This window comes from Perognathus longimembris, chromosome 17, assembly GCF_023159225.1.
Source record: "Perognathus longimembris pacificus isolate PPM17 chromosome 17, ASM2315922v1, whole genome shotgun sequence".
Taxonomy (NCBI): Eukaryota; Metazoa; Chordata; class Mammalia; order Rodentia; family Heteromyidae; genus Perognathus; species Perognathus longimembris.
Genome location: NC_063177.1, coordinates 24,616,436 through 24,643,709, shown reverse-complemented (window position 1 = coordinate 24,643,709; position 27,274 = coordinate 24,616,436). Strand labels below are relative to the sequence as shown.

At 39.2% G+C, this 27,274-nt stretch overlaps 1 protein-coding gene across 1 annotated transcript; it reads right to left on the bottom strand.

The window, feature by feature from the left end:
- On the bottom strand, positions 1–21,489 carry Ddx52 (DExD-box helicase 52). Its single transcript, XM_048366789.1, has 15 exons — positions 21,230–21,489; positions 19,903–20,092; positions 16,731–16,861; positions 15,361–15,546; positions 14,335–14,478; positions 13,506–13,617; positions 10,966–11,038; positions 10,301–10,504; positions 8,467–8,557; positions 6,493–6,615; positions 6,226–6,376; positions 5,982–6,057; positions 4,365–4,436; positions 1,548–1,634; positions 1–164 (listed from the first exon to the last, which is right to left on the bottom strand). Exons 1-15 carry the CDS (start codon positions 21,470–21,472, stop codon positions 107–109), a joined length of 1,941 nt encoding a protein of 646 aa, XP_048222746.1. The 5' UTR covers positions 21,473–21,489; the 3' UTR covers positions 1–106.
- Positions 21,490–27,274: the final 5,785 nt, after the last annotated feature.

Here is a 27,274-nt window from a genome sequence, read left to right as displayed (position 1 = left end):
ACTTTCTAGTCTGGTCTGGCTTTTAACTGTGATCCTCAGATCTCAGGCTCCTCAGTAGCTAGGATTACAGGTACGAGCCACCAGCACTGGCTTTGAGGTCTGTTTTTTAATTTTTGTTTTCAAGGGTTGCCTTCTTCTTACTTTTCTGGTCAGAGGCCTTTTTCCTATGGAAAGAAAAATTGAATAAGATATTATATATAAATATTTATTTTTCATAACTCTATGGCTTAATAAACATTTATTGAAACCTATTATGTATATTAAAACATAAGTGGCACTAGTAAAACAAAGATGCATTAAACATGACCTCTGCCATTTAGAAAACCAGTCTCCTACAACACAATAAACTACATTACTACACAGTTTGGAAGACAGACTCTGATCCAATCCTATGATTACAAATTCACATTGACTTAGTTCTTATTAAGCATTAGATCAACTATACATTAGTAAGAAATGTCAGACATGAACATCAAAAGTCTAATTCTAGAGCTTGGTGAATGATAAATGCCATAAACTAAGTGGGAAAAGGAAATGGAAATATTTTTGAGAAAATATTACATACTATATTATATTTAGATGAAAGTCTTTGATATATTAACACCTAATACACCAACTAACCAATCAACCAACCAACCGTGAGCAGGAGAGTTTGCACTATTTAGGTAAATGTTTTCATTAAATATAGAGGAAAGAAGAGAGAATTGACCTGCCAAAATCCTCAGGAAAGTAAGTATCCAGAATCTGTTCTGGGACTCCAGATCCATTGTTTCCTTCATTCCATCTGTAGTGCCTGAAATGGGTCTACTAGGTCTACTACAGTGAATCAAGGCTGGGCCAAGATATGAACTGGTGAGTTACCAGGCACAAGCAGGATCATTCAATGAATATTCATAGTAGAGGTAAGGGGGAATCAGATCAGGATGGGTCCTGTTTGTGTGCTATATTAAGAAGTTTGGCCTTTAAGTGTTAAGGAAATAGAAAGAGGGCTGGGAATTTGGTTTAGTGGTAGAGTGCTTGCCTAACATGCATAAAGAAAGCCCTGGGTTCACTTCCTCAGTACACATAAACATAAAGAAGCTGGAAATGGCGCTGTGGCTCATGTGGTAGAGTGCAAGCCTTGAGCAAAAGGAAGCCAGGGACAGTCCTCAGGCCCTGAGTTCAAGCCCCAGGACTGGCAAAAAAAAAAAAAATGTGTAGAATACTTCAGTTTAAGCCTAAGATTATACTGAATCCTGCCCAGAGTATGAAGCTCCAAGAAGACTGTATCAATGTGGGGCATTAGTCCTAACTCTACTGGTTTCTGCAGCAGACTCTGAGTGGAGATAGCAGGCAAACAATTCTCATTTACAAGAATAGGGAAAAACCCAGATTAATGAATAGATAAAGAAAAAATTCCAAGATTAAATCATTCAAACTCTCATCACATTCTATTTAATGGGCTACATGTAGACATATCAATTATACTGCTAAAAACTACATGACAATCAAACAGCAGCATTTCTTACCATATCTATCTATAGATAGATACATACATACACACTTACCGTTTAGCTTGCTCTAAGAAATATTTTGGAGTTGTACTAATACTCTCTCTTTCCAATGGCTTCTTAATCAACTTTTTCTTTTGTTTGCTGAAAGTTACAAAGTGAGAAAGATAATAAAGTACAACTTCATTTAGAAAAGCTAAAGCTAATAAAACCAATTTTGATTCTTGATGGGGAAAATTCATCTTTTGACCACTAGCAGGTTTGAGATGGGGCTATATCCATGTTAATATTAATAAACCAAATTATCTAATGTTACCTAATAGAACTCAGAGAACTATCCCAAAGGCATAATAATTTCAACCAACCCTTTTTTCTTTTTTTTGAGATAGGCTCTGGCTACATAACCCAGGCTAACTTATAACTGATGACTGGCCTCACTCAGCCTCTTGTGTGTTAGTCAATCACTTTTCTTTTCTTTCCTCATTGCCAGTTGTGGGCTTGAACTCTGGGCCTGGGCGCTGTCCCTGAGCGCTTCAGCTCAAGGCTAGTGCTATACTGCTTGAGCCACAGCACCAATTCCAGTTTTCTGGTGGTTAATTGAAGATAATAGCCTCATACACTGTCCTGCCCAGGCTGGCTTTGAACTGCAATCCTCAGGTCTTAGCCTCCTAAGGAGTGAGTATTACAGGTGTGACCCACTGGCACGTGGCTAAAAGAACATGTATTTTGTTTTCATTTTTATTTGTTTTTTGTGCCAGTCCTGGGGCTTGAATTCAGGGCCTGGGTGCTGTTCCTGAGCTTTTATGCTCAAGTCACAGCTCTACTTCCACTTTTCTTAAAAAAAAAAAAAAAGAAAAAAGACATTATGTCTATGGCAACCTTGTATCCAAGAAGGAATGGAGTCTCATTTTGTTCAATTAACTTTTTTACTTTATTTTTTTGCCAGTCCTATGGCTTAAACTCTGGGCCTGGGCACTGTCCCTGAGCTCCTTTTGCACAAGACTAATACTCTACCACTTGAGACACACGCTACTTCTGGCTTTTTCTGTAATTGGAGTTAAGAGTCTCATGAACTTCGCTGCCCAGGCTAACTTCAAACCATGATCTTCAGATCTCAGCCTCCTGAGTAACTAGGATTATAGGTATGAGCTACTTAGTGCCAGGCAATAAACTTTTTTAAAACTAGTTTTGCAAAACTAGTTAATTCACAAAAGGTAAAATATGGAAGCAACCTAAGTATTCATTAATAGGTAGATAAATAAAATGTAGAATACACAAAAATGGAGTATATATTCTGCCTTAAAAAGGAAATTTTGACTACAGTGCAATATGAATAAACCTTGAAGACATAATGCTAAATGAAGTGAAAAGACATACAGTATATGATTCAACTTATAAGAGGTGCTTAAAACCTGCTGTGGCTGGGGCCTCAATAATGATAAACAGGAAAAAAAAACTTGGCTACTTTGACTCCATTTTGTATGTATTTCTCTAAGTCATTTTCTCTGTAGTCACTTTGCAGTCACCTTAGAATCAAGGAAGGATAGGACCGATTGATAATATCCTTACCATCACCCCTAAGATACAATGCAGCTTCCTCAGGACAGACCACCCACTAAGCAATGACTTGCTAATCTTGATCAGTGATGACATGAAAGTGATAACAATTTCTCCTGTATCCCTCCCAAAACAAGGGAAAATAACAATTACACATATCTTTCTCTCCTAGTCTCCAGTTCCCTATTTAAGTGTATAGCTCGAGATTTATACCCAGAAAACAGATTAGTGAACTTTAGAGCTGTCTTCTTATGGCATACACCTGCCATATAATAAAAAATCTCCCTTCTCTGTATCTTATGTGGTGTGAGTAGGTTAGGTTTAATACAAGGAACCCATGGAGTTTGGGCCTGGGATCCAAAAGATCCAGTTTCAATATAAGGAATTTGGAGTAGTCAAAATCAGAGATAGAAAAAAGAAGGGACAGGAGAAGTGGGGGAGTTATTGTTTAACAGGCACAGTTGCAATTTTATAGGAGAAAGAGTTCTGGGGAGAGATGATGGTAATAACATTATGAATGCATTGGGTACTGGACTGTGCACAACAAAAAGCTAAACAGGAGGCAAGAACAGATCAAGTTTGATACCATTTACAATCTTAAACCAGGACAGTTCTATTTATGCTGTTCAACTTATGATGATACAGTAGTGATATGTTTATTATAAAACTTTGAGTTTTGATTTGGTTTCCTCAGCCCAGCCCAGCCCAGCAGTGTGTGTTACAATATTCTTTTTGGGAATGTGGCTTAGTGGTACAATGCTTGCCTAGCATGCATGAAGCCCTGGGTTCAATTCCTCAGCACCATATAAACAGAAAAAGCTGGAAGTGGTGCTGTGGCTCAAGTGGTAGAGTGTTAGCCTTGAGCAAAAAGAAGCCAGGGACAGTGCTCAGGCCCTGAGTCCCAAGCAAAAGTCCTGAGTCCCAGGACAGGCAAAAATAAATAAATAAATAAATACTCTCACAATGCTGACCAGCAGAAGTGAAGCAAAGCTCTCAGTACACCTCTCTATCACAAGGGTAAACCATAATACTCTCTAGCACACTAGTTGCTAAGCTACCAAATTCAGTAGGTAAAGGGTATTTAAGTACACTTTCCACTTAAAATATTTTCAACTTATAGTGGGTTTATTAGTATACAACTCTGCTGTAAGTCAAGAAACATCTATATGTAAGGTCGAAAACATAAAAAACTAACACAATGTACTGTTCTGGCATACATACATGTTTATAAATGGCAAAACAGAAAAAATAAAAGAGCATGATTGTACATGTTAAGAAACAGAAAGAAAGAAGTTTTAGATAAATTCAAGACTATACCTTAATAGTTTCTGGAAGCCTTTTATGTATTCGGGTACAGGACATCCAGCCTGCTGGATTACATTGGCAACACTGAAAAAGGAACAGGTAAACATAAACCCATGTCTTGTCAAAACAATAAAAGATACCACAGGACAGTGTTCTGATTATCTTCAGACATTACGGTGCTGAATACCTTCAGATAGCAGCCATCTCAACATTAATCAAGCCCTAGAAAGCTACTAGGCCCAAGGAAGGGGAAGGAAACACTCTGAAGCCAGAGCCAAGCTTCAATTTATTAAGTAATAGTGCTTAATACTATGTATGAGGTTGGCACTGTAGGGTTTTGTTATACAGTACCTTTTTCACTCCTCACAACAATCCTAGGTGGAAAATATTATCACTATTCCCACTTCACAGATGGAAAAGTGAGGTGCAGTTATAGGTATGCTGGGGTCACCAGGCACATTCTCAGGGTTAAGATCTTAGATTGATGAGTGCTGTGGGAATACCTCTTACATATATTCACATGTGAAAAGTCTGCTCAATGTGATGAAAAGGCTATCAGAGTAGAGGCTCAGAAGATTCAAAATGATATCAAAGTAAAACTCCCTTTGTCTATAACTAAATTTCATTTGTTAGAAGTGCTAAGTGCTACCAACTACCCTCAGCCAAAAATTAGGAGAGACAGCCAAAATGCAGAAAAACCCTTTATATTAAAAATCTGTAGCCATAAGTGATGGCATAAACCTGAAATCCCAGAAGAGGAGAGGTTGAGGCAGGGGATTCTGCATTCTACTATATATTAAGAGCTGTCTCGAGGAAAACAGTCTTTGATGATGGCGCAAGCATGGTAGTTCATGACTGTAATCCCAGTACTTGGGAGGCTAAGACAAAAAGATCAACAGTTGAAGGTCAGCCTGGATTACATAGCAAATCTCTTGTCTCAGCAATCTCCCTTCCCAACAATAGAGACAAAAAATTAATGATAGGCTCAAAGGATGATAACCTGAGATTCTACAAGTATATGTTACCTAAGAGTCAAAGCACAATAAATAAGTAACATTGGTGTTACTATAATACAAGCAGCAGGGGACCCTGGGACAAAATACAACTCTACTTGGGTCTACAAGTAATGCAAAGAAAACAACAGTGGTGACTGACTGAGCTGAAGAGACTTAAATGCAAGGCAAAAACAAGGCCCTCTGATCTTTTTTGTGGCTCAAATCTACTTCATTACTACTGGAACATACACAATTTGCAATTATGTTAATGTAATATACATATAAAAAATGAAGCAATTTTGCCAACTGATTACTCCGCTGGTTTTCCTAAGTTGACGTGGGGGGGGGGGTTGTGTGTGTGTGTGTGTGTGTGTGTGTGTGTGTGTCGTACTTGTATTTAAGCATGTCCTCAGTCCCTAATTTACCTTTTTTTTTTTCCTTTGGTCAGTCCTGGGGCTTTAACTCAGGGCCTGGGCACTGTCCCTGAGCTTCTTTGTACTCAATGTCAGCACTCTGCCACTTGAGCCACAGTGCTACTTCTGGCTTTTTCTGAGGAATCAAACCCAGAGCTTCATCCATGCTAGGCAAGCATTCTACCACTAAGCCACATTCCCAGCCCAGCCCCCTAACTTACCTTCTTAACAATGGTTTATCATCTTCTGTGAAAAATGTAACAGCTTTTCCCTTATGCCCTGCTCTTCCAGTTCGACCTAAAATAAATGAGATCATAAAAAAAACTTTTGAGAAAGAGATTCAAGATACAGATTAAAAAGTCAATGGATTGTCTGAAAAAATATTTAAAAATATGTGTTTAAAGGGAACAGTAGAGGTAGTAAGACAGATGAGTGGGCTACAGAGAAAGGGAAAAGACAACTCACCTATCCTGTGGATGTACTCCACTGAGCTGGTTGGAAAGTCATAATTGATCACCAAGTTCACACCTTTAAAATCAATCCCTCTTGCAAGCAAGGCTGTACAAATAAGAACCCAGATTTTTCCTGCTCTGAAGCTATGGACTGTGTTATCTCTCTAGGTAAGAGAATATAGATTAAATGCTTTAGTACCTCTCTAGGAATGGAAGACAATGCTGGTATTTTTAAATTAGTTGGTTCTTTATGCTATTTAAAACATACAATGGACTGTACCTGTTGCTGTGTTCTTTCTGCATGAATAACATCCACGTTAATACCTTCATATATGAGCTCATGAAAAAGTTCTTTAGCCCTTTCAATGGACTGAACAAAAACCAGAACAGGTGGATTGAAACCCTGAAAGAAAGAAGGCAAAAATTAGCTTATGTTGGCCTGGGAATGTGGTTTAGTGGTAGGGTGCTTGCCTAGCAGACATGAAGCCCTGGGTTCAATTCCTCAGTACTACATTATCAGAAAAAGCCAGAAGTGGTGCTGTGGCTCAAGTGGTAGAGTACTAGCTTTGAGCAAAAAGAAGCCAGGGACAGTGCTCAGGCCCTGAGTTCAAGCCCCAGGACCAGCAAAAATAAATAAATAAGTTAAATTAACATATGTAACTCATAAAGAAGATACAATCAATTAGTATTTATAACAGTAGTTCAGTTCACAAAATAATGCAATTTAATTGAGCACCAGTGGTCTAAATCTGCCCCTATCTTCCTCTCTATCTGTTCTCCACCAGTGGCTCTTTCTATTCAACTTGAACTGTGCTTTCCATCTCTCTTGGTCTTCCTACACAGGAATGGATATTTGTTCTTCAACAATCATCTTTTGGCTCACATGCCTCTGAATTTTGAATCTGCTTACAATATAAAACCTGGACTGGAGGCAGCATGGCTCAAATGGTAGAATGCCACCTGCAAGCAAGAAGGCAGAGCAAGAGTGTGAAGCCCTGAATTAAAACTGTCTCATTTACTTACTGTTTATTGGAACTTTGTAATTTCCTACAACTTAGTCCTTGGGTCTAATTCTGTCAATACAATTTTATCTTATTTATTTGTTTTGTTTTTGTTGTCAGTCCTGGGGCATGGACTCAGGGCCTGAGCACCATCCCTGGCTTCTCAAGGCACTTAGCACTCTACCTCTTGAGTTACACTGTCACTTCTGGCTTTTTCTCTATGTGTGGTGCTAAGGAATCAAACCCAGGGCTTCATGTATACAAGGCGAGCACTTTACCACTAAGCCATATTCCCAGCCCAATTTTATCTTATTGAGTTAAATAAAGTCTCAGTATGTTCTACTGGTTTGTTTTAACACTTATCATTAAACTTTGCCTCTCCTGGATCAGCTTTATCTTCAAATGTCCCTATCAGGGCTTAGTAATGGGCAATCACTCATTTGCATGAATCATACATCTAATTTCACAGAGATCACAGACTTCCCAAAGTTTATATGATCAAGTCTCTAGTATAACATCTATAATCTATGTTAAGTACAATGAGTTCAAATACTAAAACAGCTCTATGAAGTAGGTATTATCTTACTTTATAAATGAGGAAACTGGAACAGAGAGAGGATTAAATTGATCAAGGCATAATGGTGGAGAGCTAGAATTTCAACCTAGGTAGTTGAGTTGAAGAGTCTATGCTCCCAATTTCTACAAGCACGAACTTCTATAGTTACCAGGAACTTGCAAACCTTTCTCTTCTACTCTGAATCCTTCATCACTGTCACTAATATTTATGTTATCTCCTAAATAAGAGTAGTTTACATTTCTTTTATGCTTCTTATCCTGACCCCCTCCCCAGAGATAAAGATGGAAGGGAGGGAAGAAGAAAGGAAAGAGAAGGGAAGAGAGGAGAAGGGAGGGGAGAGAAGGGGAAGGGAGAGAAGGAAAGGAAGGAAGGGAATAATCAAGTTTATTTTTTATTCTGCAGTGTCCTAGTTCTTCTCTAAGAAACCAACAAGGCATACACACACACACACACACACACACACACACACACACACACACACACACAAAATATGGAAAAATGTGGCTTTGAGGCCTTCAAGTAGTCTTTTCCTAGTCTGCGTTAAGCTAGGAGAAGAGTTAGCTGGATAACTAAATATGATACACAAGAGGAGGAAGATAAGGTGTGAAGCCTCCTGCTGTAATACAAGCTTGGTGAACTTTATGATACACAAAGTCAAGATTGTAGTCCAATATACCTTTTTCACAAGTTCTCTCATAGCCAGAAGTTTTCCAGTCTCAGACCCAACAAAGAGAAGCTCTTGTTCTACAGTCTCTACTGCAGAATTTCTGAGAAGAAATTATACTTTGTAAGAACCAATTTTTGCCTTTTCCCCTGAACTCTAACTAAACAAATAAAAAAATTTATACAAAACAACAAAATCACAATGCCCAGCATCTTTTCATTGAGAGAACCACAAGGACTTTTTTGCCCTGGATGGTTTAGAACGGTAATCTTCCCAATCCCAGCCTCCCATGAAGCTAGGATGACAGATGTAGCTGACCACACCCAGCTATAGGTTGAGATGAGGTCTTGAAAATATTTTTGCTCCAGCTGGCTTAGAACCATAATCCTCCTGATCTCAGTCTCTAGGTAGTTAGGAGTACAGGCATAAGCCATCCACCCGCTCTAAACTTATTTCTTAATGATTAGTGGAAGTTCATTTATATACCAATAATTAGGGGTAAGGTATATTAAAACTTTAGAATATTCTAACATAACATATTGTGCTATAATAAGTATTTTCCCCATCCTGGTGCCGGCCTTTGTATTTAGTTTGGCTTTCTTTTTAAAACAAGTGAGTGTTAAGTTTAGAGTGCGCAGGGCAGGGCATTCCATTTTATTTTTCTTCCCCCTCCTTTTTTTTTTTTGCCAGTTGTGAGGATTGAACTCAGGGCCTGAGCACTGTCCCTGGCTTCTTTTTGCTCAAGACTAGCACTCTACCATTTGAGCCATAGTGACACTTCTGGCCTTTTCTGTGTATGTGGTGCTGAGGAATTGAACCCAGGGCTTCATGTATACAAGGCGAGCACCTTACCACTAGGCCATATTCCCTACCCATTCCCTTTTCTTTTTTTGAGATAAGTCTCACTATATTTCCCAGACTAGTCTCAAAATCCTGTGTTTAAAGTATTCTGCATCAGCCTCCAGAGTGCTGGAATTACAGGTGCACACCACCATGTCTAGCACTTGTTTTCCTTTAACATGGTATTTCATATAGTTACTGTCTTCCTACTTATTGTTCCACTGGTATCACAATACTCTATTGGGTCAAATACCATAGAGTTCTAGAACTTTTCTCCATTACTGTAAATTTATTTAACATAAAAATATTCCTTATGCTTTTTCTTATGTATTTGTTTAGGCACTGGGATCAAACTTAAGAGTCCCAAAACATGCTAGGCTTATATTCTAATACTGAATCCATTCCCAGAACCTACCAAATTATTTTCATTAAAAATTTTTTTTTGTGCCAATCCTGAGGCTTGAACTTAGGGCCTGGGTGCTGTCCCTGAGTTTTTGTGCCTACCACTTGAGTCCCAGCTCTACTTCTGGCTTTTTGGTAGATAATTGAAAAGAGTCTCATGGACTTTCTTCCCTAGGCTGTCTTTGAACCATGATTCTCAGATTTCAGCCTCCTGAGTAACTAGGATTAGGGGTGTGAGCCACCAGTGCCTGGCCCAAAATATTTTTAATATGAAATTAAAAATCAAGAGGCTCAATAAGATCAGCTTTCTTTGTATGGGCCTATTTATACAAACCATTGAAGACACTAAATCCTGAGTGGCCACAGAGGCTCATTATACTTGTGAATGGGAAAAATCAAAAGCATGATGATGGGAATAATAATGCACAAATTATGAGACTCTCCCTTTGGGTTACTCTAAAATAAAAAAATCCTGTATCAATCTTAAAAAAAATTCTATTCATAAAATATTCTCCCTTGTTACTCTCATGCCAAGCAAGCAATCTCTGAGCCTAAAAAAACAACACACACACAGTAAAAGAAATCAGTAAGAACAAGTAATTACCTTGCTCCAATGGATACAGTAATGACATTGTCCAGGTTGAGCTTGCACCACTGTTCAACATCATAGGCAAAAGTTGCACTGAACATAGCTCTTCTGACTTTGTGAGATGTGCAGGCCAGGAAAATGGAAGCCAGTTGGTCTCTAAATCCAGTTTTACCATCTTCAAACAGTTTGTCTGACTCATCCACGACCAGCCATTCAACACTAGGAAATAATAAAACAACTGGTGGACAGCGAACTGAAAGATTATCCTGGACACTTCACTCAACCATGGAGACACAAAAGGAAGTTAGGCTATGATGTTGCTTCTCCGAAGGGAGTAAGAAAAAGAAACAAAACAAAAAAAAGATAAGCATAATTTAATCACCTCTCATTAGCTTCAAAGATGAGGCTGTGTTAGCAACAGTGAGAGTCACATAACTATCTTGAACTCCATCTCTTTTGCTGACATGTGAAAAGTCTAGAACTATGCACTGATTATCACAATGTGTAATTGTCCTCCAGACCAGTGTTTTTTTTCTACGAGTCTAATGAAAACTTGTTCTCAGCACCCATGCTATCTTAAATTGGAAGACAGCATGATCTATAGGGCAACAATGTAAGTAACTGAGAACAAAATGTGACCAAGTGAAAAAACACACACATATATTAAAATATTACTGTACCTTGTTAGGTCTATTCCTGGTGGGTCTTGTTTTAGTAAATAGATTAATCGATTTGGAGTAGTCACAAGAATATCTGTGGGAGAAACAAATGGTAGAAATTGCAAAAACAAGATTCATCATCCTTCTTGAAATAGGGAATTAAGCTTCCTGAATTTCAGTTAATAACTTTAAGTTGGAAGAGTATTTTACTTACACAGAAGCTATTGTTAATTAGCAACTACTACACACATATTTACCATCATAGCATAAACTAAATGTCTCCTTTTCTTTTGTTAGCACTAGGGCTTGAACTCAGGACTCCACATCTCATGCTAGGCCTGCTTGCTGATGGCTAGTGCTCTACCACTTGAACCATATTTCCAGCTTGGTTTTTAGCTGGTCATTCTGGAGATAAGAGTCTTAACAGATTTTTTCCCCCTCCTAAACTGGCTTAGAACCACAATGCTCCAAATCTCAGCCTTCTGAGTAGCAAGGACTACAAATATGAGCCACCAGATCCTGGTGCCTACTCTTATATTTGAGAAATCTTAGAATACTATATAATCCAATCATTTTTTAAAATTTTGTGTGTGATGGTCCTGGGAGCTTGAAATTAGGGCCTGGGTGCTGTCCCTGATCTTTTTTTTTTTTTTTTTTTTTGGCCAGTCCTGGGCCTTGGACTCAGGGCCTGAGCACTGTCCCTGGCTTCTTCCCGCTCAAGGCTAGCACTCTGCCACTTGAGCCACAGCGCCGCTTCTGGCCGTTTTCTGCATATGTGGTGCTGGGGAATCGAACCTAGGGCCTCGTGTATCCGAGGCAGGCACTCTTGCCACTAGGCTATATCCCCAGCCCGTCCCTGATCTTTTTGCTAGCGGCTAGTACTCTACCACTTGAGCCCCAGATCCTCTTCTGGATATAAGAGTCTCATGGACTCTTGCCTAGGTTGGCTTCAAACCACAGTCCTCAGATTTCAACCTCCTGAGTTGAACCACTGTGGTTCAAACCACAGTCCTCAGATTTCAACCTCCTGAGTTGCAAGGATTACAGGCATGAGTCATCACTGTCTGCCTCTCAAATTTCTTTTTTCCAGGAAAATCCTTTCTTTAAAGTTTACTCAAGAAGCTCAAGGTAAAAGACAGGGAAAAGCAAATTCTCTGGTTGATGTAAGGGGACAGATGCAATTCTTTCTTTTTGTGCTAGTAATCCTTCCTTCCTTCCTCTCTTTTTCTTTCTTTCTTCCTTCCTTCTTTTCTTTGTTTCTGTGCTAGTACTGAGACTTAAACTCGGGGCCAGGGCACCCTTAGCATCTTCATTCAAGGCTAGTGCCCTACCACTTGAGCTCTACTTCCAACTTTTTGCTGGTTAATTGGAGATAAAGAATCTCACAAACTTTTCCAGAGTTAGATCCTCAGGATCCCAACCTTCTAAGCTAGGATTACAGTTGTGACCCACCAGTGCTCAGCTTTGCAATTTATTCTTATCTGCCAGATTATTTCTATGATAAGATTCAAAATCAACAGGAGACAGCAGTTTCTCAACCTCAGAATTGCTGACATTTGGGGTCAAAGTATTTTTTGCACGGAGCTGTCACTGTAGGAAGTTTAACACTATCCCTGACCTCTTCCATTATAGGCTATTGGCTCTCTTCCTCAGCTGTGACAACTGAAAATGTCTTCAGACACTGCTCAATGTCCCTGTGGTAGAGAGTGATGGAGAATATCATCTCACCACTGGCACATATTCACACAGTTAGGAGGAGTGAAGAAAGAATACTTCTTTTTTTTTTTTTGTGCCAATGCGGGGCTTGAATTCAAGGACTAGGCAATATCCCTGAGCTTCTTTTGCTCAAGGCTAGCACTCTTCCACTTGAGCCACAGAACCACTTTCAGGTTTTTCTTTTTCTTTTTTGGCCACTCCTGGGGCTTGGACTCAGGGCCTGAGCACTGTCCCTGGCTTCATTTTGCTCAAGGCTAGCACTCTGCCACCTGAGCCACAGCGCCATTTCTGGCCATTTTCTGTATATGTGGTGCTGGGGAATTGAACCCAGGGCCTCATGTATACGAGGCAAGCACTCTTGCCACTAGGCCATACCCCCAGCCCCACTTTCAGGTTTTTCTGAGTAGTTTATTGGAGATAAGAGTCTCATGGACTTTTCTGTCCTGGTTGGCTTCGATCCCCAATCCTCAGATTTCAGCATCTTGAGTAGCTAGGACTACAGGTGTGAGCCACTGGCGCCCAGCTATCTCTTTCAGTTTTTGTTTTTAAATAATGACTTATACTTGAAATATTCTCATGTGCCAATTAGGATTAGAATTCCCAAATCCTTTACATGCTCTATTCCCCAAGCATGACTTTCTTTTTCTTTTTTGTAGGTCATAGGGCTTGAACTCTGGGCCTGGGTTCTTCTGCTCAAAGTTAGCGTTCTACAACTTGAGCCACAGTGCCACTTTCAGCTTTTTCTATTTATGGGGTACTGAGGAAATGAACCCAAGGCTTCATACCTGCTAGGCAAGCACTCTACCACTAAGCCACATTCTCAGCCCCAAGCATGACTTTCTTACCAAACTTCTTAGATGATTTGGGTCCGAATTTCTTGGCTGCCACTGCTGCCTTGTGGATCATGTGTATTCTGAATCCTGTTCCCTCAGAGATTTTAATTAACTCTCGGTGAATCTAAAACAGACAATGATAAAATTTGAGCTGCCTAGATACTAGGATAGGGTGTGTAGCTTCTTCTACATTATTCATAAATTTATTACCAACTCATGACTATCTCAAACTTGCAATAATCTGTAGATTCATCTGGAATGTTAGCATTTTCGAATTTCAAAACCTAAGTCCCATAGTTTCTTCATGAATTTAGCAAACTAGTTTCAAGAGCCAAAACCAACCAGCTAAAATACTCCTTCAATCTGGTACTGAGAAAAGTTTTAAAGAGATATATAGGGGCTGGGAATGTGGCTTAGTGGTAGAGTGCTTGCCTACCATGCATGAAGCCCTGGGATTCATCAGTACCACATAAGCACAAAAAGCCAGAAGGGGCACTGTGGCTCAAGTAAGAGTGCTAGCCTTCAGCAAAAGAGGCTCAGGAACAGAGCCCAGGCTCTGCGTTCAATCCCCAGGACTGGCAATAAAGAGAAATCTATAGCCACAGCCTTTTAAGAATTTTATAGTGTTTGCCAAAGAAGTATAGTTTTAAAATCATCATGTTTAGAAATTATAGAATGGTTAGATGGGCCCATACCCAGTAATGTACAGAACACTTGGTACAGAATATTTGATCATGATAAAAAGACATTCTTTTGGTATCTTAAAAAAAAAATACCCTCAAAAAGGAAGATTACTGAAGCAAATTCCAAAGGCATTTTTCTCAAAAGCTACAAGTCATACCTGGCTGGCAAGTTCTCTTGTTGGGGATATAATCAGAGCTCTGAAGCCTTTATTTGTAGGTTGTTTCAGTTGCATTAAAATAGGAATACTAAATGCCAAAGTCTTCCCAGATCCTGTAGGGGCAGAAGCCAAAAGTTCCCGACCCTAAAAACACAGAGTACAGTAAGTCAAATGAAAAGTACAGCTGAGAACAGGAGGACCTGATTTGAAGCCAGTCTGGGCAGAGTTCTCATGCCTTTCTCAACCCATAACTGGATGCAAAGATGCATGCCTTTCATTCCAACCTATACAGGTTCAGAGTGGGAGAATCATGGTGCCAGGCCATCCCTGACAGAAAAGTCAATGAGATTTCATCTCCACAGGAAGAAAGCTAGACTCCATGGCACACGCCTGTGATCCAAGCAATGAAGGAAAGCCTAAAAGTAGATGGATCTCAGCTCAGGTGTGTGCCTGGGTGAGAAGTGAGACCCTATCCTAAAAATAACCAGTGAAAATAGGGCTGCAGGTGTGGCTCAGCAGTATCACAGCAGTAAACATGAGGCCTTAAGTTCAAACCTCTAGTCTCAAGGAAAAAAAGTAACATTTCCAGAGCCAATTCAAATAATATTATCAGCCATAAAAGTGACAAATAAATTAAACACACTAAATCCAGTTGTTCAAGTTCTTGCTCTTTTAATTTCTCCCATATTTGCTTTTATAACACTCTTACCCTTGCTACTACTACCCCAAGAGTTTCTGAGCACTGCCACTAAAGTCCATTTGAAAGGGGAAACAGTGTGCATAAATAAAATCCAATGGGAATTATCCACACTGTTTTCAATTTTTCTTTCCTACTCAATCCTTACAAGTCTTTATACTGGTTTCTGTACTGCTGAATCCCTAGAAAAGATTTTGTTAAGTAACTTCTGACTGAAGGTTAGAAATAAAGTGATGACCCGAGAGACTAATTTATTTAAAAAGATGAGTATGACTGTATACTCTGATCTGATAAAGGCTGTCACAGGCTGTCTAGACCTTCATACTCACATGCAGCATGACTGGAATAGCTTGCATTTGTATTGGCGTGGGTATTTGGAAACCTGCAACTAGAATGTTCTGAAGCAGCTGAGAACTGATTTTATATTCTTGGTCAAGCTGCTGAAATGTAGTAATTGGGTCAGGAAGATCAGTTCCCTGGACATGAATTCTGTGTTTATTCCTGAAGAAGTTCACCTGAAAAGCAAAGGAATGGGGTCACTATGAGTATGGCCAAATAAACACGGTCTCACACTATAAAGTACTAGCAGAGTCTCATAGAAGCTTCAGTGGATATCGAACTTTTCAGTTGGGTCTAAGCCCTCCCCCAATCAATGTAGATGCTAAGTTCTTGTTCTCTGTAGATAGAAGACTTCATAACAATGAAACCCATCACGCTTTCTTCACATTAATGTGTCACTGCCACATTATTCGCTCTAATGTGTTTCTGACATAGGATTTATAATCTTACATAAATTCCTACAAGGTCAGCACTGAGTCCATTTATTTTCGTCTTTTTTTTCTTTTCTTGGGGGCGGGGTCAGTACTAGAGTTTGGACACAGGCTCTCATGTTTGCTAGACAGGTTTTCTACCACTTGAGCCATAACTGTAGAAATCTTGTGTTTTTATCTTTTTAGATGTCTTCCCCACATAGAGCTTCTTGCTAACTTTGTCTATTGAATTCCTCCTACCTCCACCTCCCATAGCAGGAATTACAAATGTATACCACTACATTTGGTTTGCTTTGGGCTATGGTCTCACGAACCTTGCCTGGGCTGGCCTTGAACTGTGATCTTACTGTCTCAATTTCCCTAGTAGTTGGGACTATAGATGTACACCACCATATCCAGCTACTTTATTTATAGGCTACTTAGCTTCCAATACTTTTTAAAAAACTCTACTGAAAACATCTATTTATAAAAAACTAAGTGCCAAAAATGGGAGATTAGTGGTATTGATTTCATTTGCTTCTTCATTTTCTGGCCCAGAGACAGCCAGATTCTGGTTTTTGAAGTATTCCACAGTAAGCTCTGTAGTAAGCTGTAGCTGCCTCCCACCAAAGCAACACAGCAAGTCTACTGCAGACAAAACAACAGTGCCATTTGTCCTTTCTTCTATATCTTACTCCTGTCATTCCTGAGCTGTAAAATAATTTCTAGATGAAGTCCTTCTAAGCCAGTAACCTCAATATATAGAGGAAAAAAGGAATCAAAAGGGGTTAAAAAAAATCTGAGCCAGGTATTTTGGCACATGTCTGTAAGCACAAATTAATCTTCTATATAGCCAAATTATATTCTCTTTACCAATAGAATTACCGGTCTAATGAAAAGGTCACTAAGTCAAAAGCATACGTTTCTGAGAAGTAAACCACTTTTCTAACCTTTTCCTTTCGGAGATGTTCCAACTTTCCTGAAGTTAGTTTATTTTCTCCTTTAACTTTTTTATCTTCAATCTTTGCTTCCACAGATGATGTCCATTGTATAGTAGTATCATCCTCTTCAGAAGTAATTTCTAGAATATAGTTTTCAAAATGGAAAGATTTTAAGTGTGACAGTTGTGGATGGAGCAAACAGGCTACACTATCACATCAAAATTAAGTACCAATTTTTTACCTTATGTATGGTGTATTCACGTGCACATCTGTGGGAGGGTGGAGGGAGGACACAGAATTCAAGGAAAAAGGGTGAAAAAGTGCAGCAGTGGAGCGCACTGGACATTGATGAAACTATGCAACTCGTGGGTGGAGATGGGAGGAAGGGAGGGAATGTGAGAGAATGAAGGAACAGATGACATTGTGTGAAAGGAAATGTCCTTGTTATACCTGACATATGTAACTGTAACCCCACTGTATTACCCTTAAAACAACAATAAAGTAAGTTTAAAAGATATAAGTATCAGCTGATGATCTGGTTGAGAGAAACCAAGAGGATGGGTCTAGAGTGAAAATTGGCAAGTTTACTCTTTTCTCTTCATTGGTTGTTTCAACTCCAGAATATATTTGAAAACAATGAATCAACTGAAAAGCTACATAAAGAATAAGGTGGCCAGCTTCTTTATGTCCAAAACCCAGACAGAGAATAAATTAAGTGAAAGATTTCCCAATGTACACAACACAATATTCAAGCTACTACGTATTATAAAGACAGCAATTCATTCTACATCTATAAATAATATTAGTTCACTTAAAAGTAGACAGGATTGCTTTGATGACTTTAATGTTTATATGGGAGAAAAAACAAAGAATAACTTTAAAAACTGTAAGAATAATAAGAGTTCTTTTGGAATTAAAACCACAAAACCTTTTTCCAACTTCAATGAGACATAACTGACATCGATGTAGCTCAGTGTGATATGGTATTCATCTAACATTCACAAAGTTGGAAGATGGAACCTAGCACCTCCCCTTGCTGCTCCCCAAAATAAAAAAATATAAAAACATGGTATACTTCACTACTGCTACTGGGTTTTTTGTTTCCTTGTTTGTTTTAGATATAAGCCTACAAAAATTAAAGCTGGTATTGGCATATGAATACAAAAATATGTATTAATGGATTGGAACAGAGCCCAAAGATATATCTTCTAAAAATATGTGGGAAATAACTTTACAACAAAAGTCTTGTGTAAACCAAGTTTGGTGACATATAACTGTAACCCAGCATTCTGAAGGCCCAGGAAGGAGGATTGGTAATGTATGGCAATTTAGGGTTATAGGTTTTGGGTTTTTCTTTTCTTTTCTTTTTTTGTTTTGTTTTGTTTTGTGCTAATACTGAGGCTCTACCTCAGGGTACTGTCCTCCCTTAGCTTTTCAACTCAACATTGGTGTTCTACCACTTGAGCCAAAGCTCCACTTCTAGCTTTTTGGAGTTAATTGGAGATAATAGTAAGGACTTTTCTACCTGTACTGGCTCTGAATCATGATCCTCAGATCTCAGCCTCTTGAGTAGCTAGGATTACAGGTGTGAGCCAGTGTTGCTAGTACCTGGCAGGGTTTTTGTTTTTTTTTTTAAAAACAAAGTCTTGCTATGTAGCCTTGATTGGCTTTGAACAACTCCCTGTGGAGTCTAAATAATTTCTTGGACCGCTGTATTCACACATAAACACAAAGAATGACATTTGTTGTAACATCATAAATGTAAAAGTATGAAAACAAATTAAATGCCTATCACGAAGGAACTTACAAAATCAATCCTTAAATCAACTGTGAGGTACAAGTATTAACTTGTATTAAAAGGAACACAGCAGTGTGCTTGTTGTGAATCCAAGACACTTTTTAAAAAAGAAAATGATCACAACCAAAAGTATATAGAGTATTCATGATTATAGAGTATAAAAAAGTAAGTATGCAGAAGGGGCGCTGTGGCTCAGGTGGCAGAGTGCTAGCCTTGAGAGGGAAGAAGCCAGGGATGGTGCTCAGGCCCTCAGTCCAAGGCCCAGGACTGGCCAAAAAAATAAAAATAAATAAATAAAAAAGTAAGTATGAGGGGGAAAAAATGAAAGGAATGACATTTACCAATATGTATTGTACTTATAAACTGATTTGGTGCATTGAAAACCCTTTGTACAACTACTTAAAAGATAACAAAAACAAAACATGAGGGGAGGAGAGGAGAAAGAAAAGAGGAGATGGAGAGGGAGAGGGAGAGGAAGAGAGGCAGAGGGAGAGGAGAGCAAAGGGAAGAGGAAAGGAAAAGAAACAGATAATATAAAGAAAGAGGCAAATGCTCCCATAATAGACATAAAGAAAAAAAAAACTAACAGGCAAACCATAGGAACAGATAATGTGAAATGCAAATGTCCCAATAAGCATATAAAAAGATGCTCAATTTAGCCAGTTATTAAAAAAAACAAAACTGCGCTGTGGAAATTGTCATGGAGCACTAGCCTTAAGCACAAAGAGGCTCAAGGACAGCACCCAGGCCCTAAATTCAAGGCCTGCAACCAACAAGACAAAAAAAAAAAAATACAGGCACTGGTAGCTCACACCTGTAATCCTAGTTATTCAGGAGGTGGAGATCTGAGGATTATGGTTCAAAGCCAGCCCAGGCAGGAAAGTCTGTGAGACTTATTTCCAACTAATCACATAAAAAGCCAGAAGTGGTGGTGTGGTTCATGTGGTAGAGTGCTAGCTCTGAGCAAAAGGAGCTCAGGGAGTGTCCAGGTCAAGTTCAAGCCCCAGGACCAGTAAAGAAACACAAACAACCAACACCACCAACAACAAAAACAAAACCATGAGTTTCATATGAAACTGGAAAAAATTTAAGACCCACAATATTTAGCACTGACAGAAGTGTAGTAACCCCTTTGGTCTTCTGCCAAGCGCATTTCCATTGACGGATACCATGCTACAGAAGTTACAGCATCTGTGCAAAAGGATACATGTATAGGTAGGTATCCATCAGGGCAGCAACATTTGTAGTGCTAAGCCCCTAGAAATAACCTGAAAATGCCACCAACCGAGGAATAACTGTGTTTTCTGACTTCTAAGTTTGCATTATTCTTACAACAGGGAAAAAAAGTAAATCAAATAAAAAATCCTGGACTCCAACACTTACCTAAAATCTTCTTTCTCTTTTTCTTATTGGGCCCCCTTTTCTTTTCAATTAGACTCTCTTTCTTCTCTTCATTTTGGAGCTCCTGGTGTGTTTGTGATGCTCCACAGTCACCTGGGACAGGCTTCTTCTTGTTTCCAAAGAAGTCCAGAAGCACTTCTGAAGACTCCAAATCATATTTCCTTTTCCCCACCTAAAACCCCCCAAATATTAATGGAAATCTATGAACATAGCATTGCTTCCATCCAAGCAAGACTTGTTGTAAGGGCAGGGGGTCCAATGAATTTCCTCTTTTTACTTCTTTCACCAAATATTTTAGAGCTGACAAGGGTATTTGGGCAAATTAAGTCCAAAAAGACACTTTTTCTGATCTCGTAACAATAGCAATCATATTTACAACAGTAAAGAACACTTATATGCACTTAGTGTATGTCAAGCAGATTTCTAAATACATATTTAAATTACTGCAGCCTCATAGCAACCCCATAAGGTAAATAGTAATGGTACAGATGAGAAAACCAAAGCATTGGGGGGTTAATTTGACTAAGGTCTCAAAACAAATGGCCAGAAGCAGCATTTGGACCTAGAAAAATGTGGTGCCAGAGTTCAGTCCAACACTATACAACAAGTACACAAATCTGGCACTAAAGATTTTCCACAATTAAGCTGGGAGTGGTGGGACACGCCTATCACTCCAGCTGCTGGGGTCCGAGGCTGGCCACAGGCAAAAAGCAAAAAAAAAAAAAAAAAAAAAAAAAAGTGTGTGGCTTAAGTGGTAGAGCGTCCGCCTAGCAAGCTCAGAGTCCTGAGTTCAAACCCCAGTAAAATAAAGGTATTCCCCAAGTGAGCCCTATCACTTTCAATACCTCCCTATTAGACGATTCCCCGTTTCTAAATCGCAATTTTCACTGGTTACTTTGTGCATGTTGGAGAAATAAAAAGCTTTATCCACACAGAACAACCATCTTGCAAACCAAGTCAAACCGGGGTAGTCTAAAGTGGAAAGAATAAAAGTCTGTTTCTGAAAAACGATCTAGGCGAAGTGCCTTTAAAAGAATTCTAACTTTGCTTCTGATGCAGAATGGGAAGGGCGTGCAGTTTCCATGCTAAGCTCAACTAAGTTCCTCAAGAAGCCTGGAAAAGGTCGTCTGGGGGTCTCGAGCTCCCTGGGCCTGAGGCACACAGCACCACGAAGGAGACAGGCCCACAGCATGGCCCGATTTGGACCACGGGGTCTCCAGAGGGGCCGGCTGCCCCATTAGCAGCGGGTTCATTCTCGGACTCCTGCTCCTTTTAAATTCCTCGGGCTTCGAATCTCTGAGCACCGTACCTGGAATCGAGCTGCGTCTGCCGAAAAGCGTTTCACATCGAACTTGGCCCCAGCGCCCAGCCGGCGGAAAAGATCGTGGGCATCCATCTTTACCCAGGAAGCTCCGCAGCACCAAGGCGCCTGCGCAGATGACGTCTCTCGTCCCAGCGGGACTTCCGCCCGACTTCCGCCCGACCCGTCTGAGAGCGGAAGTGGCCCCAGGAGGCGGAGCCTGGCCGTATCCAGAGAGGTGTGGTCTGTCATTCTTCACATCTCCCAACCCCCTTGGAAGAAAAATGTCAGTGTCTTCGTTTGCCAGGAACTTTCCTCCGCTTCCAGGACAGTTTGGTGTACAATATTAAGATTCCTCTCCTGAGGAGCCTTCCATTTTGGCAGGGATGGATGATATTTAACAAATTAGCAAGATGAAAGTTCAATGAAGCAAAGAGAAAGGTGTAACCGATAGAAGGAAGGGAGGGTCTGCTTTTGTAAAGAGTTGTCAATCCCACTCGGAAGTAATCACATTTGAGCTGAGAAGAAGGCATCTTTCCCAAGATATGGGTGCAGCACTCCAGAAGGGAGAAGATTATGAACATGAGAGGGATAAGAAGAAAACGGGGTCTGACTTTCCACCAAAAATAACACACAGAGAGGAGAGCAATCCATGGTAACTAGCGCTTTCTCTCCTTTTTTTTTTTTCCATTTTGGAATATATACATAAACATCACACATTATTACATATTATGTATACATATAGTACATTATATATACATGTAGAATGTATTATATATTGCATTATATATTTATTTTAATAATGTACGAATCGTTACAAGAACGAAAGTCTCAAACAGTGCTTAATAAATCTATATCCTTTTCTTCTTCTATCTTCTTGGAATGGAAGTTCTATGTCCCAATAGCAAACTAAAAAAAAAAAACAAAAAAACTAGATATTACCCCCAGAAATTCTGGTCTTATTATTATAGAATGGCTCCCTGACCTATCATTTTGGAAAGCTTCTTATTTTTTTTAATGGAATTAGTGTTAAGAATTAATGCTAGAAGATGGGCATAGGTGGCTCATACCTGTAATCCTAGCTACTGAGGAGGTTGAAATCTATTACAGTTTGAAGTCAGCAGAGGAAGGGAAGTATGTGAGATTCTTATCTCCAATTAACCACCAAAAAGCTAGTGGTGGAGCTATGGCTTAAATGTTAAGACACTAGCCTTGAGCAAAAAAGCTCAGAGACAGCGACCAGGCCCACAGTTCACACTCCAGGAGCAGCATCTATGCTGAATTTGAGCCAGATTTCTACTTCAAAAGCTCAAATGGGACATTGTTGCTTCTCTGCTTAAAAATCTTGATTCTCCATTGTGTACTGAATGTGGTCTGAGGCCCTAAGCAGTGGTTCTCAACCTTTTTCCTGCTTCTTCACACAAGAAATAGGAAACTTTGGTAACTTCAGTTGCTCATCTGCCCTCATCACAATATTGGCAAGTTATGTATCCTTGCTAAGCTTCTGGTTTCTGTCATTTCTTTGCTGCTTCTATACTGAATCTTTATACATATTTTTTCTCTTTCTTCTTGGAATGTCTTCTTTCCTTTTTCTCCCCGGAAAACTCTTTGCATTCTTTAAAATTTGTTTTACATTTCTTGTCTTCTGAAACTTAGATTGAATACTTTGACACAGTCCATCTTTCTTTGACTTCTCATGCAACTTTCTAACTTTCTTTGAGTTTTCATGGGCCTCTAGGTAACTAAAAATTGCAGTCAATATTCCTGTAAGATGCCAATGCTTACAAAATTAAACTGGTTTTGTTTTTATGTGTGGTCCTAGGAATCGAATTTAGGATCGTATGCAGCTAAGATCTACAACTGAGCTACACCTCCAGCCCTTTAGTTTTTTTCTTAATGCAGTGCAATAGTAATTTGTTCACAGATTTGGAACTTTCTGAGGGCTAGAGAGCTGTTCACTTATGCTTATATTATGTTGGCTTAGCATTGTTCAGCATGGAGTCTAGTTCATGGTAAGTAGTCAGTAAACCTTATTGGATTAATGAAGGGAAATAAAATAAACAGAGATCTCTAAAACTGCCATAGGCTTATGCCTTTGGCTTGGCGCTTTGTAATAAACTTTGACTGACTGTTTGAATGAAGTCAAATGGAAACTGTCTGACTTATACCATTGCCTGCCTTGACAATGTCCAGCTGATTCATTAAGATACTATTTCCTCTTCGGGGAAAACAAAACAAAACAATTTAAAAGCAGCATCAATAAAAATGGCAAGGAAATTGAGTCACAATTTTGTATAACTGAAATTTCTCCAAAAACTAGTATGGTCTGATTGGCAGATACACATGACTTCCCAAGTGTGGCAAGTGAGAACACAAAGTCTGTACAACAACACTGCAGTGGCAACGAGTTAGGATAGCTTGTTGTTATGAACAGAGCAATTGCTCCATGTCCTAAATATGTGTTTTGGTAACATTTTCTCCTCCATTCCTTGCTCATCACTCAACAAACTTTGACAGTAGTAGTGCTATTTTTTCACTATATCTATCCTTGATCTTGCCTATGTGTTGAGTTCAAGCCTCAGTAACACACACACACACACACACACACACACACACACACACACACACCCCTAGGCTGAAGGGCTATGATTAACAAACTCAGCAGCCATTTAAACAGTGAGACAAAAACCAAAAACAAACCCTTCATTTTCCCTGGGGGCTAAGATTCTTAAGATGTATCATTAAAGTACTCTAGTACTTTATAATCTAAACATCCAAATCAAGTGTTTAAGAAATCCAGATTATTATACTTTTCATCTTTTTCTGTCAAGAGTCCACATATGGCCTAGTGGCAAGAGTGCTTGCCTCATATACATGAAGCCCTGGGTTCAATTCCCCAGCACCACATATACAGAAAATGGCCAGAAGTGGCGCTATGGCTAAAGTGGCAGAGTGCTAGCCTTGAGCAAAAAGAAGCCAGGGACAGTGCTCAGGCCCTGAGTCCAAGGCTCAGGACTGGCAAAAAAAAAAAAAAAAAAAAAAAATATATATATATATATATATACATATATATATAATAAAATAAAAAGTATGAGATCTTAAAAAAAAGAGTCTACAGAATATACTTTGCAGGCTCTACTATACATAAAATGCAATGTAAATGAAGATGACTGCTCAAATATGCTTGTAACCAAGGCAGGAAATAGCCGTCAGCACCCAAGTTGACCTCATGGTGGCACTCCAGAATAAGGCATTCCAAAAGAAGGGCTTTGGAATCAACTAAGTGGACAGTCCACATTGCAGGAAAAAGCTGATGTGAACTCTGGGTTCACAGAACCCACAGTTCATTTTCCAGGAGGATCTGCTTTTCTGGTTTCAAAAGAGCTTTGACCTGACTTTAAAATCAGCTGAGTCAATAAGATAAGTATATAAGATGGCAGAATGTCTCCATTCAAAAGAGAAATATCATCAGGCTTCAAAATGAATCTCTTCATTATTATTAATTAATAGTTACCACTTACTGAGTTCTTCCTATGCGCTGCATAGAGTTCTTGGCAGTCTTCAGAGTTTCTGATTATGTGAGCTCATCCAACTGTCGTAACAGCTGTGTGTGTGTGCACACTTGTGTCCTGGGGATTAATCTAGGTAATGCTAGGTTAGTGATTAATCACTGAGCCATAACTCATATCTCCAACATTTTTTTTCATTTGTTTGTTTTTGTGTTTTGGAGATCCAGGATGCTCTCAATTTTGAGATCCTCAGCCCTCACTCAATCAAGTGCTGGGATTAATGGTGTGTATTGCTATGCCTAGCAACAAATTATTTTTCTGAAGAAGAAACTAAGACTCTTAAGTTGTGAAGTAGCTACCATCCTCTGGATGGTAGGTAGCCATGCTGGTTATTAATTTCAGAGCTTGACTTTATAGCCCAAACTCTTAGAACAAGGCTGGGTTGCCTGATGGCACAGATGAAAGCAGAAATAAATGAAGTTTTTTTCAGGCATAGACTGTTTGGCATATATTGGTTTATATAATACCATACAGCTCTAATGAAGACTTCTATTGTATCTGGGGCCTCTTTAGAAAACTCTTCATCACAAATGAGAAATAGAATTTTTACATAGTCACAAAGAAGGTCTCACAAGGTACTGATTTATTACAAAGAGAAAAACATAAGACTTACCTGGAAAAAGTTAGCAGGCACCATGTGAAGGAAATAATCAACTACCAAGTGATAAGGCAAATGTGGCCAAATACTGGTATTTGTGCTTTAGAGAGTTTTTTGGCTTTTGTTGTGGAAAATACAAAGGCACAAGGGAGATTTTTTTTTTTTTACATGTGTTACTGGTCAACAATTGAATCGAGGATGAATTCCTACCTTTGATATCCCACTGTAAAGCTCACATCTCACAGAAATTTCACAATGAAACATTTCCATAAGGGAAGTTACCAAACAAAGCCCAAGTAATAAGATTCCCAAATAATGTTTCTGTATTTTGCATAGACTGAGGAGTAGGAGTCAGTTATTCTTAATTTTAGAATGTCTAATCCAGAGTATCAAATCATAATGATAAAGCATTTTTAAATGCCTTACCAACTTCAAAGCTGTGAAACTTCTTTCTTCCTTTCTTTCTCTCTTTCTCTCTCTTTCTTTGTTTCTTTCCTCTTTTTGGTGATAGTGGTAGTGGAAATTGAACTCACTAGGTACACAGTCTTCCACTTGAGCCACACCCCACCCCTAGCATTTTGTATATTCTTAACATAATATAATTGTCAATCTGTCTTTTTTTTGTGTGTCAGTACTGGGAGTTCACCTCAGAGTCTTGTGTTCTCCCTTGACTTTTGCCATCAAGACTAGTGCTCTACTCCTTGAGCCACATCTCATTTCCAGCTTATCTGGCTAATTGAAGATAAGAGTCTCTTGCTAGGGCTCGTTTCAAACTGAGTGCCTCAGATCTCAGCCTCCTGAGTATGAGCCACCAGCACCTGGCCAATCTGTCTTTAAAAAATATAAATAGCAAAACAAAAACCCTGTTCTTTTAGTTAACAAGAGGTGTCTGAAGAAGCTCTCCATTTAACATGTCAGTGTTTGCATGATTTACAGTATCATTAGTCAGCCATGTATCAAGGCAGACCAGTTCCCTTCACTATTCATCATGGCTCCAACTACTTCACATCAGAGCTCTTTTGAGAGGAAATACCTCCTCCTTAGAGATGTAAAAATATGTCCCTGGACCATTCCCACAGACAGAGTGTGGTCCATCCTATATGGCATTATTTCTCAGCTCTAAACAATCACCTTTCTCCCATTATTTTTGTTCAGCAGTATTTCTCTTCAAGATAAAATCTAATTAAATAAGCACACACAAAATCTAAATCTACTTAGAGTGTTGTTATTCAATTTCTTATCATCATCAGACCATACCAGTGGAGGTGTATTTATGTTGCATAAATGATCTAAAAGTCTAGTAACTCAAATCTAAAATAAAAACAGCCATCTGGACAAATATGTAAAGAACATGTCACACAATACCTTTAAACTCTTTTTTTTCTGCTTATGGGGTTTGAACTTGGGGCCTTTCCCTGAGCTCTTCTGCTCAAGGCTAGTGTTCTACTACTTTGAACCACAGTGCAATTTCTGATTTTCTGGTGCTTAATTGGAGGTAAGAGCCTTGTGGACTTTCCTGCTTGGGCTGGCTTTGAACTGTGATCATCAGATTTCAGCTTCCTGAGTAGCTAGGATTACAGGTATGAGCCACCAGCACCAGGCTACACCTTTAAACTCTTAGGTTTGGTAGGTATCTATCTAGCAGCACTTCAAATGAGTTTACTTTTGATCCAGTAAACCTCCTAAGAATTTGCCTTGGATATAAACCTCCAGCAATATGAATGTTTACATATACAAGGTTACTTATTGCTGTGTTTGTATTTGCAATATGGAGACAACCTAAATGGCCATATGGAAGAGAGAGGTGAGTACACTATGGTACAAACACCTAAGCCAGTACTATACATCAATAATTCACCAACAGGGAATGAATTCGAGGACATATTG